The sequence below is a fragment of the Gobius niger genome, assembly GCF_951799975.1.
Source record: "Gobius niger genome assembly, chromosome: 24".
NCBI classification, from domain to species: Eukaryota; Metazoa; Chordata; class Actinopteri; order Gobiiformes; family Gobiidae; genus Gobius; species Gobius niger.
In genome coordinates, this window is record NC_136875.1 from 6559695 (window position 1) to 6578474 (window position 18780).

The 18780-nt window shown below is 39.9% G+C and overlaps 1 protein-coding gene across 3 annotated transcripts in view; it reads left to right on the top strand.

Annotated features, from left to right (window-relative positions):
• The window catches only part of LOC306982264 (calmodulin-binding transcription activator 1-like), a 181373-nt gene that overhangs the window by 90102 nt on the left and 72491 nt on the right, over positions 1-18780 (top strand). For all 3 annotated transcript variants that reach the window (XM_079582132.1, XM_079582133.1, XM_079582134.1), the window contains exon 4: positions 12734-12801. In XM_079582132.1, the coding sequence (XP_079438258.1) occupies positions 12734-12801 (68 nt within the window). The remainder of the gene's footprint in view (positions 1-12733; positions 12802-18780) is intronic.

Genomic DNA, 18780 nt, shown 5'->3' on the forward strand with positions numbered 1-18780 from the left:
TGCGCAGCCAAAATAAACTGGAGCGCTCCGAATGAAGAGCACAGAAGGATGCTTTATGTGAGAGAATCCACCCGACGCCCGAGCTCCAATCTGTGTGAGAGCAGACCCAAATATGAACCGCGTACACAGGTATTTCAGAACATGTGTGCGGAGCTGTGGACCTGCAGGGTTAGTTATACCATTAGTTATAAAGATTGTTAGTTTACCACACTTCTCTCGGAATACTTTCAATTGTTTAGTTCGTTATTTTAATATGTTTGCGACTTTTTTCCTTTGTTATTTTTTTTAAAGGATTTTGTGAGAATGAGAGGACTTTTTTCTCCTTTTTTACTGGTCTGTGTATTTGCTTTTAAGGTGAGATGCTGCAGGTGAATGGGGAACAGACATAGATTTAGAGACGTCAATATGAAACGTTTGCTGTACGTTGATGTTAAAATGAGGGGAAAATGTGTTGCGTGTTTTTTGTCGTTAAATGTTTTCATATAAAATGGCCAAAATCACTGACGATACGACAAAATCTAAATAATAGATAGAGCCAGGTTTAGATATGTATTGCTTTATTTTGTTGATATAGGATTTACTGCATCAATACACTGGAAAAGAGAGCTAAACGATATTCAAGAAGTGAGAAAGATGGAAAAAGACAATATGAAAAAAATATATAAAAATAAATAAATAATAATAATAATAATAACAATGTTCTCTGAAGGGCTATGTACATTAATATTTATATTGCTGTATACATATATAAACATGTATATGTATACGCTATGTGCTTAAATGGACTACATACATGTACATATGAGCATATACATTTTTTTTTTTTTTTTTTTTCTCAACAATATCGTATGTATGTTCATGATAAGATGCTCGTTTAGTTGACATGCTTTCGAAACGTTACTATGGTAACTAACTGTAAATGTTTGCCTTTAACTATGTCCATTTGGAAGGGGGTAGGCGTGTACAAGCACCTTGCTTCTGCCTACTCCTTTTGGGCGTCTTACCTGTTAGTTTGTTTGTTTGTTTTGTCATGTCATCTGCTGAATACTCAGCTGCTCAAATAAAAAAGAAAGAAAAAAAATATACTTGCTTAAAAGTGTTGGATCTTGTTTAGCTTTTAAATGAGCCGCTTGTTCATAAAACAATATGTTTGTTAAAAAAAAAAAAAAAAAACACTAATTTTGCGCTGTTTTTTTTTTGGGGGGGGGGGGGGGGGTCAAAATTCAATATATATGACACGAATTAAATCTTAAAGGTGAATTATGCAACTTTTTATGTAAAAAAAAAAAAAAGTTGATATTAGTGCATGTTTGATCTTTCAGGTGCTATGCTTTTTTTTAATTAATTTTTTATTTAGATTACACCTAGTGACAAAAGAAATACAAATGTACTATAATTACATCATCTTCACAATACATGATAGTAAGATATACTTGTGAATGTGTGGGGGGTGGGGGTTAAGAACAACGACAAAATAAGCAGGGCAATGGTATGTCTGAATGTATGAATGTATGTGGTGCATTAATGTGTGGAATGAGGGCCTAGTAATTTATTATATATGTGTATTTGCTAGTTAAAGAAAAGGAAAAAAAGGTATCTTTTCAGTACCATTGCTGTCAACCAGCATTGCTCCATTTCAGGCACTGTGCACTGCAAAAAGTAATTAACTAGATCAGTATAAACATCTCAATTTGAGCATAACAATCCAAATTTTAGTTGTTTTGACTAGTTAAGAAGTTGTTGGTCATTTGTCCTAGATTATTTCACTTGTTCTGAGATGTTTCTGACTCGTTTCGATACATTTCGTCCTTATTTCAGGTCATTTTCTTTGCCAATGGGGTTAGAAAATTGGTCTTATCTCATTGGCAGTTTTACTTTCTTATTTCAAGCGAGATTTACCCTAGAACTGGTCTGAAATGTCCTCAAACAAGCAAAGCAAACTTGGTCCGATCAGGAAAAGCGTCTAAATGAGTGAAAACCGCTCAAAACAAGATACATTTCCTCAATTCAAGTCATTTAAGCCAATGCTTGATATTCACTTTTTGCACCACCGAAGCATCTGAAAGGTCAAAAATGTATCAGAAAGTTGCATAGTGCACCTTTAAAGGGACTATATGGAGTTTGAAAATGTTAAAATTAAGAATGTTCCTCCCCCTACATGTTCCTAGCCCAGTGTAGAATGAGCTCAGACCTGTTCACCACAACTGCCTCTAAAATCCTCCACTGTCGCTCAAAAAGTTGCTACTTCGGGTCCGAATTGTCGTCATGCACGACCTTAATATGGAAGATGCAGTTACACGTATGACCTGAGGTGGCAGTAGTGAGTATGGCCAACTTGCATCCAGTCTCTTTAAAGGTGCGCTATGCAACTTTTTCTGTAAAAAAAAAAGATATTAGTGCGTGTTTGATCCTTCAGGCGCTATGCTAACCACCCGACTATCCGCTGCACTGAAAGGTCAAAAATGTATTAAAAAGTTGCATAGTGTACTTTTAAAAGATGGCGCTCAAAATCCTTCACAATGTTCAGTAAATAATATAAATAAGTCCAAGATCAGAGCGTTTGGAGTCTGAGCTACAACAATCAACAATCCATAAAGCAAACATCGTGCAGGGTGAGTTGACCTACGACCTCTCGCCTTAACCACATGAAATAAAAAAATACTGACTCTGCTGTTTACTTTATGTCAGAGTTCTACATACAGTATAATCTGGCTAGCCTCCCCCCCCTCCTCTCTTCCCTCTTCCCCTCTCTGTTCCCCGTCCCGCCACATACATATCCATATACATTAGCATGGGTGGCGGCACATTTCCCCCGTCTCGTCTGGCGGCGCGTGGATGTCGCAGTTTTTCTTGGAGGGCTGTTCGGTCGCAGCGGAGCGTGAGTGGGAGGTTGATTTCCCAAATGCAACAAGGTTCAGCTCCAATCTACCTTTCACACACTCCCAGGCTCTCTGCTTCAAAGTCCAAACGGATTCCAAGTCTGGGGACGCTGTGGAGGTGTCTCGCGGCTGACGGAGCTGGCACAGAGCTGAACTACAATATCAGGAAAAGCGCCATATTCTTTGTAACTAATACGCCGCCTGACCAAACAAACAGAAAAAAGCGTCCTTTACTTGTTCTCTCTGCAGTCGGTCAGATCTAGGTTCAGCTTATTCCATCAATAGATTTCTTCTTCCTTGATTCGTGGCCCAAGAGGTGACTTCCTGTTTCAATCCAGCACACTAAAAGAAAAGCACCATCTAACTTCATTTCTTGTTTCTTTCTGTTTATCTATTAACCGACAAAACACTTAAAATGTGTGTATTTAATCATATTCTTGTAATGTTGCAAGTACCTGCTGAACTGATCAATGAGACGAGCTGTGTGCTTTTATTTTGGCGTGCTGGATCGAAACAGGAAGTCACTTCTTGGGCTAAACACCCAGCAGATGCTTGGGTGGTTAGCAAAGCGCCTTTACTTACCATCCTGGTGGCCTGTGGGACGCTCCGGGACCAGTTGTTGTTTTAAGGTTTCACTGCCGATTGAACCATTTCCATGGTTACGTATACGTTCCATTCTGAAAACCTATTCACCTTATTCCGCCCCGCCCACTTTTGCCACTTTTGCCACTTTGTGCGTTGTCCCGGCACCTCGTTGTCCAGACGCTTCCGGTCGAGCGCGAAGCCCGTTCATTTTAACGGAGAACGAGGGGAAATATTCTCCGCTCAAATCTGATGTTTAGTCGATTGATTTGTGTAAAATGGCCGATGTTCATTTGCACCGACATGTCGACACTGCAGCGTTTCTCGGAGCGGCCTGAAAACGGCTTTGTTTTCGTGTAGTGACTGATTTTATGTGGACTTCTCCAGCCCCATGTTAACATATAGGAGAAAAGGGGCGGGCACAATTCATGGCGGCGCCCACGCGAGCCTCCAGAATAAGGTGAATAGATACAGACGGCGTCTCTGGAATCGCCCATATATGGTCATGTTTGAAAACAGTTAAGGGGGAAAACAATTTTGAAAAATCTAAACTTTGTTTAATTAGCCTATTCAAAAACTACTTTAACAAATGCTGAATTATGAATATAGTTTCTACTAAATAAAGAAACAAAGACATGGAGAGGAGCAAAGTGGTTCAACAGCCCATAAATACATTAAAAAAGCAGTGAATGCTAACATGATACATACATATTAGCCACGTGCTAATGCTAACGGTTAGCTAGCGCTTGCTACAACTGCCGTTTTTTCACTTCTACTGAACAATCTGCTGTGAGAAAATATCCATATGGACCAGATTTACACATGACTTTATTTATGTGTGATAAGTAAGTTCATATTCCACCAGAAAATGGCTAAAAAGAGTGGAAAATTGTGTTTCTCTAAAGATTCTATTTTCCCCCTCGGCGAAGCCACGCCCCCTTTTATGACGAAATGCCGTCTGTATCTATAGATACAGACGGCATCTCTGGAATCGCCCATATATGGTCATGTTTGAAAACAGTTAAGGGGGAAAACAATTTGGAGAAAAATCTAAACTTTCTCTAATTATTCAAAAACTACTGTAACAAATGCTGAATTATGAATATAGTTTCTACTAAATAAAGATACAAAGACATGGAGAGGAGCAAAGTGGTTCAACAGACCATAAATACATAAAACGGAGAATGCTAACATGATGCTAAATGTTAGCATCGGGCTAATGCTAACGGTTAGTTAGCGCTAGCTACAACTGCCGTTTTTTCACTTCTACTGAACAATCTGTTGTGAGAAAATATCCAAATGAGCCTGATTTACACTTGACTTTATTTGTATGTGATAAATAAGTTCATATTCCTCCAGAAAATTGCTAAAAAGTGAAGATTTGTGTTTCCCAAAAGATTCTATTTTCCCCCTCGGCGAAGCCACGCCCCCTCCTATGACGAGTTGCCGTCTGTATCTCTACTGTATGAATGCGTGATTGTCGGCGGATCCCGCACATGCACCGCTCAATCCTGTCTCCATCCTCCATCCGCCGGGACAGTCACCCCCCCCCCCCCCCTCCTCCGCCCCCCGGCCCCCTTCAAGCTGTGCCCTTCATTTGCCCCCCCCCCACCCCCAACACCCCCCTCCCTCTCTCCCACTGAGCGAGAGAGAGAGAGAGAGAGAGGGAGATTCAGCTGACTCCTCTGTTTCTGCCTCCTAAATGACTCTTATGGGGCAGGTCTTTAATTGCTTTCTCTCTCTCTCTCTCTCTCTCTCTCTCTCTCTCTCTCTCTCTCTCTCTCTCTCTCTCCTATCCTAATCCTCCCCCTCCCTCCCTCTCCCTTCCCCATATAGAATATTGACTTGCCGCTCAGTGGTTTAGGGGGAGGGGGGTGGGGGGGGGGCTGCTGTCACTGCTAATGAATAGATGCATAATTGAATGAGACACTCTCCGTAACGTGGCGGCGGCGGCGGCGGCGGCGGCGGCGGCGGCGTGCTGTGTCCGACTTCTCACCGAAAGAAGAAAAAATACAGAAAAATGTCACCGCAGTGTTTCTGTATTTCCATTCGATTTCATTCTTAGCCTTTTCACGATGACGTCATTTCAATTTTTGTTGGAAATGTTGCGCTGTGTGGATATAATATACATCAAATTGCATTTTTCATTTATTAAAGGTGCACTATGCAACTTTGTACGTAAAAGAAGTTGATATTAGTCCGTATTTGACCTCTCAGTGACCCAGAGGATGCCTGCATAGTGCCTTTACTTACCTATGGCCTGTAGGATCAATTGTTTTTTTTTTAAGTTTTCCACTGCTGATTGAACCGTATCCATGGCTACATGTGCATTACATTCCAAAAACCACCCATACAGCGGCTGGGTCACCTAAAGGTCAAATACACACTAATACTAACTTTTTTTTTTTACATACAAAGCTGCAAAGTGCACTTGAACAGACGACTAGTGCTGTAAATGTGCCGGTGTATCTGTTGAAACACCGTCACATTTTCCAACTTGCTTTTTTCATTTAAAACTGTATATAATCAAAGTACCTTAGGGTTAGGATTAGGTTTAACGTGATGCAATACAAAGTTTAAGGGGAGACACTACAGGCAAAACAAAAAAAATTCAGTTTTCAGGTTTTGGGCCAAATTGGTCTCTGAACATACAAGCTTTCACCCGGAAACAGAAAACATGCCTAATCTTCACAATAACATGTTTAAATATTGCGCTGATTCAATGTTCCCCCATAGACTTATATGGGAGAATGCAATTTCAAGGCCCTTTTTCTCAAAACACATTTTTCTGTCATTGTGGCGACACCATGTCCACGTCAGTCGGACCTAAAGACTTCACATTTTCCAGCCTTGGACTGAACAATACTTGGAAGATTTTTTCAGAGGGATTTTTTATTATCTAATCCCTAAGCCCCATTTATTGAGTTTAGAATGTCAAAAAATAAGGCGAAAATTACATTTTTACAATTTTTTCCACTAAAAAACAGCTTATTTTAAAACTAAACAAGAAATCCAAAATCCCCTCTGAGAAAGTCTTGGCAACTCATTCATCAATAAAATGAAACCATAAATTTGAATGTAGCTCTATCCATTATTCAGATTTCGTCACCGAAAAGATGGGAAATTTGGGGCATTTTTAGGCATAAAACACCTTGTTCTTATATGAAAAGATAAAATGACAGAAAACTTGCAATGTATTTTTTTCTCACATTTATGCCAGTGATCGACAGCAACAGTTTCAAATTGATATCTGTAAATATACATTTTTTCCCTCTTCACCTGCAGTGTCTCGCCTTAAACGCAGTATAAGGCGAGACAGGAACACCAGATTCAGCTCAGAGCTCGAGTCCCATGGGGTAAAAACAACCACCAACACAGAACATACATGAAGTACGACGTGACATAAGCTACATGTACAAAAAAATACTTCATTTATTACTAGCTAAAAGGAAGGCGCCTCATCACCTTCACATTATCACGTCTCACACTCAGGCACAGGCGTTAAAACACGTATCATACAGGACGTCCCAATGAACTAAATCACTGCCTACTTGTCACAATTTTGCCGACCAAGAAATCTAAAAGCGAAAAAGAAAAGCATCAAAATAGCGAGAAAAAGAGAATGAAAAGTCAACAAAAACATGAGAAAAACACAACAAAAAATGATAGAAAAAATCATTAATAAAACAACAAAAAAACAACAAAAATGTGGCGACGTGACGAAAAGTTTCCGTCACTTTTGTAGGTCTTAGCTTTCAAATGAGGCGTTACATTGTTGCTCTCCAGTCGAGAAGATTTTAGATTTGGGTAAAGCCCAGTATAAAAAAAACATGAATCTAAAAGGAATTCCGTGGAGTATGGTGCACCACAAGGTTCAATTTTGGGACCATTATTATTTATTATTTATATTAATGATTTTGCTTCTGTTTGTACGACCACCTTTCCCGTTCTTTTTGCTGATGACACCGATCAAAAAAATAAATAATAAAAAGCCGAACTGGGGAAAATGCACTCGCTAATGTTAAGGCGGGGGGTAAGAGGTTAAAATATGTATTTGCGGAAGTGTCACAATTCCGCTAATTTGGGCTAGGCTAGTCAGAGCCCAGGGCTGTTTTTCAGTCCCAGTCCGCCCCTGAACAAGCATATTAATTCACAGTCCCCTCACTGTGCAGCGAGTGCTTGCCTCACTATTCTTTTTTTTTTCATCAATTCATTAAGAGGCCAGAGGGAGAGCCAGGTCATTTTAATCACAATTAATCTCAATCTTAATGGTGCAATTGTACAACAAAATTGCGTCGAGGTGTTGGATAAGTCCTGACATTTGGTTGAGTGCATTTATTATTTCCACCACCATGTAGGATTTAAACACAGCAGATCTTGTTGCATCGTCTTTTTTTAAATGTTTTATTTTTATTGAGCGATGGAAGATAGAAGTAGAATCTAAATTAGTGCAAGTTATTTTGGGAGTGGGCCCCCCTGCTTCACTCCGCTCAAAGCTGTACACGGGTGTGAAACGTGCATACCGGTATATTCATTTGCTTGAACAATTTAGATGTGCCGGAGGGATTGTGAGAGCTAGAAACGAGTTTGGGCCAAAACTAAAAACCCCAGCTTTAAAGTACATGCATGAAAAGACTGGAGTTTGATTTCGGTGGTGTTTTAATCCTAAGATAACTCCTGTATCTGTAAAAAGAAGACAAAAGTGCACTACGGTGAATATTCAGCCTCCCAGGGGAGCGGCGGGTCCACAGGTGCATCTGGGTAAATGAGCCGAATGAAGGAGTGGAGCAGCGGAGGGTGCGAGGGCTGTGGGTGAATTGGAGCAGCACTTGGCGGAGCTTTGACGACGTGGATTCCTCCGAAGTGGTTCAGACGCCGAGGATTCTGGCAATTGAGAAACGCCCCTTTGACGCCAAGGCCAGATATGGAGGAGGTGCAATCATTTTCCATCAGCTCCACCTGGTGCAGCAGAGAGTTCAGGGGCTCTAAAAAAAAAAAAAACTGCATCTGCCCTGGCACATCCGGAGTTTTGGAGCATCAGATTTGTGATCAGATTGCTGCATCATCTGATAACTCCAGTTCTAAGTTCATCATGACAAGGCCAAGATAAAAGCCTGAAATATCTCATGAGCATTGACACTCTGTTGCTATGACACTCAAAAGTCTGTTTCCACTGGTTGTTGTTGAGATGTTTCTACAGTTTGACTGGAGTCCACCTGTGCTGCACTACATTCACTGGACTCTGAAGTCGAAGGAACTGTCTGTAGACCTCCGAGACAGGATTGCATCGAGGCTCCGATCTGGGGAACGGTACAGAAAAGAAACTGTTGCAGCACATTGAAGGTCCTGCAGAGCACAGTGGCCTTCATCATTCGCAAATGGAACAAGTTCAGAACCATAAGGACTCTTCCTAGAGCTGGGCCCGTCCAACCAGAGCCATCAGGGGAGAAGGGCCTTGGTCAGGGAGGTGACCAAGAACCCGATGGTTATTCTGAGGGAATGGTACACCCTTGCAGACGGACACCCATCTCTGCAGAACTCCACTAATCAGGCCTTATTGGTGGACTGGCCAGGATCGTGTAATGATGAGCCTTCTCCGTGGCTTAGATCTTTGTTTGGGGGGCATGCTGTTTAGTCTAGACGTTCAACTGGGGCCTTTCGTTTACGTCATTGTTGCTTCCCGAGAAAACTCCACATCGGAGAGCAATCGCTTATGTACGTGCGACCCTTCGAGAGTCGCTCGTCCATATGAATACTGACGCCGCTTTTCCTGGCCCGTCTTTTGCTTGGTCCATTCTCTTTCCGAGTGTGTCACGTCGTTGCAGAAGATACCGGACTTTGGGAATGGATTGAAAACTCCACTAAGCGGTCTGGATTATCTACAGTCCGAACTGCACACGCCCCAACAGCAGTGCTTTGGCGTTTGAACATGTTTTGTCGCAGAAAAGGTTCAAAGACTTACCTTCGCAATATGAGGGCTTGGTTGTCTTGCTCTACATCCCATGATGCTTTGCGGCGTTACGTCACGATCTAATTGTAGCTGCTGTCCATCCATCCATCCATCCATCCATCCATCCATCCATCCATCCATTTTCTTCCGCTTCTTCCGACCAAGCTCCTGCTGGTTGGGCGAACTCCCACATACCCTCGAGGGCCCGATGATGGGCATAGAGCTGCACTCCTTCCACCACCCGACCACACCCCCAGTCGAGGTCAGCAGCCCCCCACCAGCACTGCTTCCCTCTCCTGAGACGCCGGATGGTTTGCCAGAATCTCTTCAAGGCCGACCGACAGTCCTCCTCCATGGCTTCTCCGAACTCCTCCCAGACCCGAGTTTTTGCCTCTGCGACCGCACGAGCTGCAGCACGCTTGGCCTGCCGGTACCTCTCGGCCCACAAGCCTACTGTAGCTACTGTGAAAGACACTATTTCTCCAGTGACCACATTCTCAGGATACAATCTGTCCGAGAAGTCCCCTCTTAGATTAAAAAAACCTCTGTCACAAAGCAATACTGGAACATTGCTTGGTAGAGCATGTTTTCTTGCCTTTAAGGCGTTCTCTGGAGCTGTGTTTCACTGTTTTGCACTGGCCATGAAGCTTTTCGATTGGAGAAAATGCACTCGGTAAAAGAGATTAAAAAAGCAGATTATTTGTATGTTCTTCTTCCTCTTTGCATTTCTCCACACCTCCACACAATGACTTCGCTACGGCTTTAAAAGTGCAGAGAGAATAAGACATACATCGCTTTCTAACTCAGAAATGGTCCTGCTCTGCCAAAGACGGCGGTGCCTTTTTCCCAGCTCATACATTTTGAACGCCAACGTCTTTATTGAAACACAAACGCTGAAATCTCGAGCTTCACACGGGATCTGTAGAATGCACCGTATACCGCAGAAGTTTGGAGAGGTAAGACGGTGGTAGAGAGTTGGTGTTCTGGGAAACTCACTTTGTCCCAATGCACCTGCGCAATCTGACTGCGATATTGGATCTATGCAGAGGACGACAACAAAACACCGGGTATTTGTGTGCAGTAATATCTAGGGTGAAGATGTTGCTGTGCGGACGTCGAAGTGCTTCTTACGCCTTACGATATAGTTCCACTTTTTATCCGCTTAGGAAATCCACATGTTAAGGCGAGACACTGCAGGTGAATAGGGAAACAATTTATATTTACAGATATCAATTTGAAACTTTTGCTGTAGATCACTGGCATAAATGTGAGAAAAAAATACATTGCAAGTTTTCTGTCATTTTATCTTTTCATATAAGAACAAGGTGTTTTATGACTAAAAATGCCCCAAATTTCGACGAAATCTGAATAATGGATAGAGCTACATTCAAATTTATGGTTTCATTTTATTGATGAATGAGTTACCGAGACTTTCTCAGAGCGGATTTAGGATTTCTTGTTTAGTTGTAAAATAATCTGTTTTTTAGTGGAAAAATTTGTAAAAATTAAATTTTCGCCTTATTTTTTGACATTCAAAACTCAATAAATGGGGCTTAGGGATTAGATAATAAAAAATCCCTCTGAAAAAATCTTCCAAATATTGTTCAGTCCAAGGCTGGAAAATGTGAAGTCTTTAGTTCCGACTGACGTGGACATAGTGTCGCCACAATGACAGAAAAATGTGTTTTGAGAAAAAGGCCCTTGAAATTGCGTTCTCCCATATAAGTCTATGGGGGACCATTGAATCAGCGCAATATTTAAACATGTTATTGTGAAGATTAGGTATATTTTCTGTTTCCGGGTGAAAGCTTATATGTTCAGAGACCAATTTGGCCCAAAACCTGAAATCTGAAAAAAATTTGTTTTGCCTGTAGTGTCTCACTTTAAGATTGGGATTAGGGTTCGGATCATATATCGCTATAAAATGAATTGTGCAGTTTCTATGTAATTACCTTGTTACTACAATGTTTGTAGAATGGTATTTCTAACCTATTTCCACACTATTATTGTACTGTAATGTTAAGTCCTACTTTTTTTCCTTTTCCACATGTTGTTAATAGTGATTTAAAGACATGCAAATTGGTCATTTTATACTCACTACTGCCACCTCAGGTCTTATGCGTAACTGCAGCTTCATTTGGCTTGTTGCACGGTATGGCTATGCTAGTTCCTCTGTCCTGAAGTAGCCAGTACTTCCTGTCTGTATTCTTTTCCTGGAATAATAATCATATTTTCTAAAGATTATGTTGTGGGAAGTGAGTTCTCGGTAGATGATCATTTACTGTGTTCAAATCTTGATGTAACGAGTTCAGATCGGAGACACCTGTGATCATAAAGGATTGATAGATTGTCTTAAACCTAAAGGCTAACAAAAGCTCCAAACAGAGTAAAAACACAATGAAAAGCATTAAAAACACAATGAAAAGCATTAAAAACACAATGAAAAGCGTTAAAAACACAATGAAAAGCATTAAAAACACATGAAAAGCATTAAAAACACAATGAAAAGCATTAAAAACACAATGAAAAGCATTAAAAACACATGAAAAGCATTAAAAACACAATGAAAAGCATTAAAAACACAATGAAAAGCATTAAAAACACCATGAAAAGCATTAAAAACACAATGAAAAGCATTAAAAACACATGAAAAGCATTAAAAACACATGAAAAGCATTAAAAACACATGAAAAGCATTAAAAACACAATGAAAAGCATTAAAAACACATGAAAAGCATTAAAAACACAATGAAAAGCATTAAAAACACAATGAAAAGCATTAAAAACACATGAAAAGCATTAAAAACACAATGAAAAGCATTAAAAACACAATGAAAAGCATTAAAAACACCATGAAAAGCATTAAAAACACAATGAAAAGCATTAAAAACACAATGAAAAGCATTAAAAACACATGAAAAGCATTAAAAACACCATGAAAAGCATTAAAAACACAATGAAAAGCATTAAAAACACATGAAAAGCATTAAAAACACCATGAAAAGCATTAAAATCGCACTGAAAAGCATTAAAAACACAATGAAAAGCATTAAAAACACAATGAAAAGCATTAAAAACACAATGAAAAGCATAAACATCCAAGCTACGGAAGTCTGCACTTTCACATTCAAGCGACTCAGCGGTGGAGGGATCTTTAGTTAGGGCGCTAAAGTGCGTAAGTGCGCTTCCAGGCACCCGTCCCATGTGCTCCTGCCTGCTTGTATCCCTGTGGAGGACCGGGCCCCGCTTGTTAGCCTCTCCGAGCGTTTACACCGCAGAGTTGTCCTCTTAAGTGAAAATCTTTGTTTGTGTCTTTGTGCAGGAGATTGCGGCGTATCTCATCACATTTGAGAAGCATGACGAGTGGCTGACGACATCGCCCAAAACCAGGTAAGACAGAGAGAGAGAGTGCTCCGTCAAGGTCATGACAAACTCGTTACTTAGATTACAAAAAAGATCATACGAAACCACTGCCTGATGTGGTGATAGGACGGTCAGAGTGAAGAAGTCGATGACAAATATTGCAAACACAGGAAAACCAGTCTGGAAAGTGTGTTGCTCAAAGAAAAGGTGAAGTCATGCTATAGATCTGAAAGTGATTAAGAAAAGCCAAAGCTCTTGACGCACTTTCGGACAGCGGAGAACTGTGGATGGTCTGTTTTTAGATGATCTGGGGGCAGCGCTTTCAGTCCGATCAGCAACTCTTTGGTGACGTGGATGTGCAGCAAGAGGCATATGCAACGCACAATCCAGACGCTAATTTGAAGCAGTTAAACTCCGCCTCTTTGGATGTGCCGCGCCTCTGCTCTGTGCATCACGAACAGAAGCTAAACTCCCGAAGCCTGCTCATTGTGTTGTCTCAGTGTTTCTGTATGATCCAGAGCCTTCGGACACATGCTAAAGACTTTGTTTTGCCGATAGTAGTCCCCATGAACCGAAAATGCCTAAAAACTACATTGAAGTAGATTTAAACTAGGACAAACCAAGATCTGAAAGAGGTGTGTAAACAAGAGCGAAGAAGGATCTTAACATGCGCTGAACCAGGTCTGAAACAGAACTAAACCGGGACTAAACCAGGATTAAATTTGGGCTAAACCAGGACTAAACCAGGATTAAACCAGGACTAATCGTGGTCTGAACCAGGACTAAACCAGGCTTTAGTTCTAATCCTTCCTACATGTAGAGAGCACAGGGTCCAGGGCTGTGTGTGAAAGCCCCATGTCGGCTCCAAATCCCATATTAATAAATGTAAATGTGCAGGGTTAGACATCCATAATTTAGACCTGTGGAGGGAGAGGGAGTGGGCGTTCAGCTCTGCAGCCATAATGTCAAAATCCACCGGACACTTTATTAGGCGTCCTGGAGACGAGGGAAGTGTCTTGCCAAAGTATCTTTTTCAAAAGGCCTAAATTGTGCTTTCAATGGCTCATTTAAACAGAATGTTTATTGAATGTCATTTGGTAATAAGCACGTGCGATTTGGTAGTTTAATTATAAGCGTGTCATTTTGTCATTCGGTAATTAGCATGTGTTATTTGGTGATACGTATCTTTGATTTGGTCACTTGGTTATGAGAATCTTTCATTTGGTAATAAGAATCTTTCATTTGGTAATAAGCATCTTTCATTTGGTAATAAGCATGTGTCATTTGGTAATAAGCATGTGTCATTTGGTAATAAGCAAGTGTCATTTGGTAATAAGCAAGTGTCATTTGGTAATAAGCGTGTGTCATTTGGTAATAAGCATGTGTCATTTGGTAATAAGCATCTTTCATTTGGTAATAAGAATCTTTCATTTGGTAATAAGCATCTTTCATTTGGTAATACGCATCTTTCATTTGGTTATTTGGTAATAGGCATCTTTCATTTGGTCATTTGGTAATAAGTATCTTTCATTTTGTCATTTGGTAATAAGCATGTGTCATTTGGTAATAAGCATGTGTCATTGCGTCATTTAGTAATAAGCATCTTTCATTTGGTCATTTGGTAATAAGCATGTGTTATTGCGTCATTTAGTAATAAGCGTCTTTCATCTGGTCATTTAGTAATAAGCGTCTTTCATTTGGTCATTTAGTAATAAGCATCTTTCATTTGGTCATTTAGTAATAAGCGTCTTTCATTTGGTCATTTAGTAATAAGCATCTTTCATTTGGTCATTTAGTAATAAGCGTCTTTCATCTGGTCATTTAGTAATAAGCGTCTTTCATTTGGTCATTTGGTAATAAGCATCTTTCATTTGGTCATTTGGTAATAAGCGTCTTTCATTTGGTCATTTGGTAATAAGCGTGTGTCATTTGGTAATAAGCATGTGTCATTTGGTAATAAGCATGTGTCATTTGGTAATAAGCGTGTGTCATTTGGTAATAAGCATGTGTCATTTGGTAATAAGCATGTGTCATTTAGTAATAAGCGTGTGTCATTTGGTAATAAGCATGTGTCATTTGGTAATAAGCATGTGTCATTTAGTAATAAGCGTGTGTCATTTGGTAATAAGCATGTGTCATTTGGTAATAAGCATGTGTCATTTGGTAATAAGCGTGTGTCATTTGGTAATAAGCGTGTGTCATTTAGTAATAAGCATGTGTCATTTGGTAATAAGCGTGTGTCATTTAGTAATAAGCATGTGTCATTTGGTAATAAGCATGTGTCATTTAGTAATAAGCATGTGTCATTTGGTAATAATCATGTGTCATTTGGTAATAAGCATGTGTCATTTGGTAATAAGCATGTGTCATTTGGTAATAAGCATGTGTCATTTGGTAATAATCATGTGTCATTTGGTAATAAGCATGTGTTATTTGGTGATAAGTATCTTTCATTTGGTAATAAGCAGGTGTCATTTGGTAATAAGCATGTGTCATTTGGTAATAAGCATGTGTCATTTGGTAATAAGCATGTGTCATTTGGTAATAAGCAGGTGTCATTTGGTAATAAGCAGGTGTCATTTGGTAATAAGCAGGTGTCATTTGGTAATAAGCAGGTGTCCTTTGGTAATAAGCAGGTGTCATTTGGTAATAAGCAGGTGTCCTTTGGTAATAAGCAGGTGTCATTTGGTAATAAGCAGGTGTCATTTGGTAATAAGCATGTGTCATTTGGTAATAAGCAGGTGTCATTTGGTAATAAGCAGGTGTCATTTGGTAATAAGCAGGTGTCATTTGGTAATAAGCATCTTTCATTTGGTAATAAGCAGGTGTCCTTTGGTAATAAGCATGTGTCATTTGGTAATAAGCAGGTGTCATTTGGTAATAAGCATGTGTCATTTGGTAATAAGCAGGTGTCCTTTGGTAATAAGCAGGTGTCATTTGGTAATAAGCAGGTGTCATTTGGTAATAAGCATGTGTCATTTGGTAATAAGCAGGTGTCATTTGGTAATAAGCATCTTTCATTTGGTAATAAGCAGGTGTCCTTTGGTAATAAGCATCTTTCATTTGGTAATAAGCATGTGTCATTTGGTAATAATCATGTGTCATTTAGTAATAATCATGTGTCATTTGGTAATAAGCATGTGTCATTTAGTAATAATCATGTGTCATTTAGTAATAATCATGTGTCATTTGGTAATAATCATGTGTCATTTGGTAATAATCATGTGTCATTTGGTAATAAGCATGTGTCATTTAGTAATAATCATGTGTCATTTAGTAATAATCATGTGTCATTTGGTAATAATCATGTGTCATTTAGTAATAATCATGTGTCATTTGGTAATAATCATGTGTCATTTGGTAATAATCATGTGTCATTTAGTAATAATCATGTGTCATTTAGTAATAATCATGTGTCATTTGGTAATAATCATGTGTCATTTGGTAATAAGCATGTGTCATTTAGTAATAATCATGTGTCATTTAGTAATAATCATGTGTCATTTGGTAATAATCATGTGTCATTTTTTTTTTTTTGTGTGTTATTGATTTTTTTTTTTCACTTTACTTATCAAGATGGAAATGGAATCGTCAAAACAGCTGAAGTCCAAAAGTTACTCAAAGCTTGTGTTGTATTATTCTCTTATAATATTTTACTTTTTATGTTTTTACTTTATTATCAAGCACAGCCGACTCTACCCGTGCCGTGTGGATTCTGCCGTTGCTTCGCGTGCCGCAGCGAAACTTTGTCAGATACAGATACAGGTCGCATAAGAACTAATAATAAAAAAAAAAAAGTGGATTTGTTGTGACTCGGTCCGTCAAAGTGTCCCTCTGTGTGGGGTGACGCCCGCGGCCCGAGGAGCCCTGGCCCTGGATTGTATTGTATCGGTCTGAGCCGGCGCAGAGTGGAGCTCCCCGAGGCTCTGCTGAATCTGTGCTCGGACGCTCATTGATTATTGGCGCTGCCTTTACCTTCCTCCTCAGCCTCTCAGCCACAGCCGGAGCAGCGGGTCGCGGGAGGAAGGGAGCAGACATGTTATTTAGAGTTTGGGCATAATCCCGTTAAACGTGTCCCCGGATTCCACATAATCCCGTCAGACCGAGACGACCAGGGAATGGCACTGCTGATACACTCTGAGTCATAGTCTGTAAACACCTGTCTGCACTTTACTTTTGGCTCCGAAGGGCAGAAAGTCGAACACCGCCGTGCGCACTTTATCTGACCAGATTTACCCACCAGATCTCATTGAAAACACATATTTTGGAAGCACTTTAGGATGGTGATTAGGGACAGAAATTAGGGACATGTTTCCAGGATTTAAGATTGGGATTAGAGTTCGGATCATATATCGCTATAAAATGAATTGTGCCGTTTCTATGTAATAACCGTGTTACTACAATGTTTGTAGAATGGTATTTCTAACCTATTTCCACACTATTATTGTACTGTAATGTTAAGTCCTACTTTTTTTTTCCTTTTCCACATGTTTTTAATAGTGATTTAAAGAGACTACATGCAAATTGGTCATTTTATACTCACTACTGCCACCTCAGGTCTTATGCGTAACTGCAGCTTCAATATTAAGCTTGTGCATGACGGCACTTCAGACCCGAAGTAACAACTTTTTAAGTGACAGCGCAGGATTTTAGAGGCAGCTCATTCTACACATTAGGACATGGCTGGAACATGTAGGGGGAGGAAAACACTAGTTTTAAGTTTTTAAACTCTGTATAGTCCAGTGGTGTCAAACATACGGCCTGCGGGCCTGATCAGGCCCACGAGATGATTTAATCCGGCCCCTGCCCTGTAGCGCATAAATTCCAGAGTATGTAAAAAAAAAAAAGTAAGTCTCTAGCCCATTCCTGTGCGGAGTTATGAATTTTTAAAGAATAACCAGAATGCTCATTCTAGCCACTAGGGGGCATTAAATTAAAAATTTTTTTTTTTTTTAGTTTTAGTCCAATTTTAGTCGTCAAAAATATCACTTTGACTAAAATTAAGACTAAATATTATAGTCGACGAAATTAACACTGTTCTAGCCACTAGGGGGCATTACATTTAAAAAAAGGAAAGAGTTCCACCCATGTCCAGCAGAGGGCACGTGTGTGAAAAGCTATCAGTGGTTTTGATTCTTTGGTTTTTGTAGCTTTTTGTTGTTGCCAAAAGTGTAACATTTGTACCACAAAATTTACCACAAAAAAAAGAAAAAGTTATAATGGGGATTTGTATCTGGATCCATTGGCAAACAACATGTTCCGTCAAACTAGGGTGAAATATTTAAGAAAAAGGAAGCGTAGCTACTCATGCTAGCTAGAGTTGGTAGTAGCCAGCAGAACAGTGGTCCCTCGCTATAACGCGGTTCACCTTTCGCAGCCTTGCTCTTTCGCGGATTTATATTTAGCCCAATTTTACATGCCTTTTAAAACATACATAATAATACGTTTGTTAAGTGGTGACGTCACAGCTCTGCTTCCGGGGTCGTAGATGTGTGAGAAACTACAAAAAACTCTTTAATACCACAATCAATATTTCTGAAACTCAACAGAGAGTTACTGAACATACTTACTTATCAGGCCCTGTAGCCAAAAATGCTGCAACTGCTGCTATAAAAGTCATATTTACCAAAATCGGTACATCCGGGTTAGCGAGGATAAATGCTAACGGCGCAGCAGCTACGCTAACCCTGAAAGTAGTGACTTTAGTGAATATTACTTTTTTAGCAGTAGGTGCGACATTTTTGGATAATGAGTCTGAGAAATAAGTCGGTTCAGTCACTCTCCGTTGAGTTTCAGAAATATTGATTGTTGTATTAAAGAGTTTTTAATGTTTTTTTTTCTCGCGTATTATCCGGTATGCTAGGACCCGGAAGCGGAAGTCGTCACGTTACACTTAACAAATGTATAGCAAAAAATAAAGCCGTCCACTTCGCGGATTTAATTTATTGCGGGTTATTTTTAGAACGTAAACTCCTGCAATAAACGAGGGACCATTGCCATTTTCCC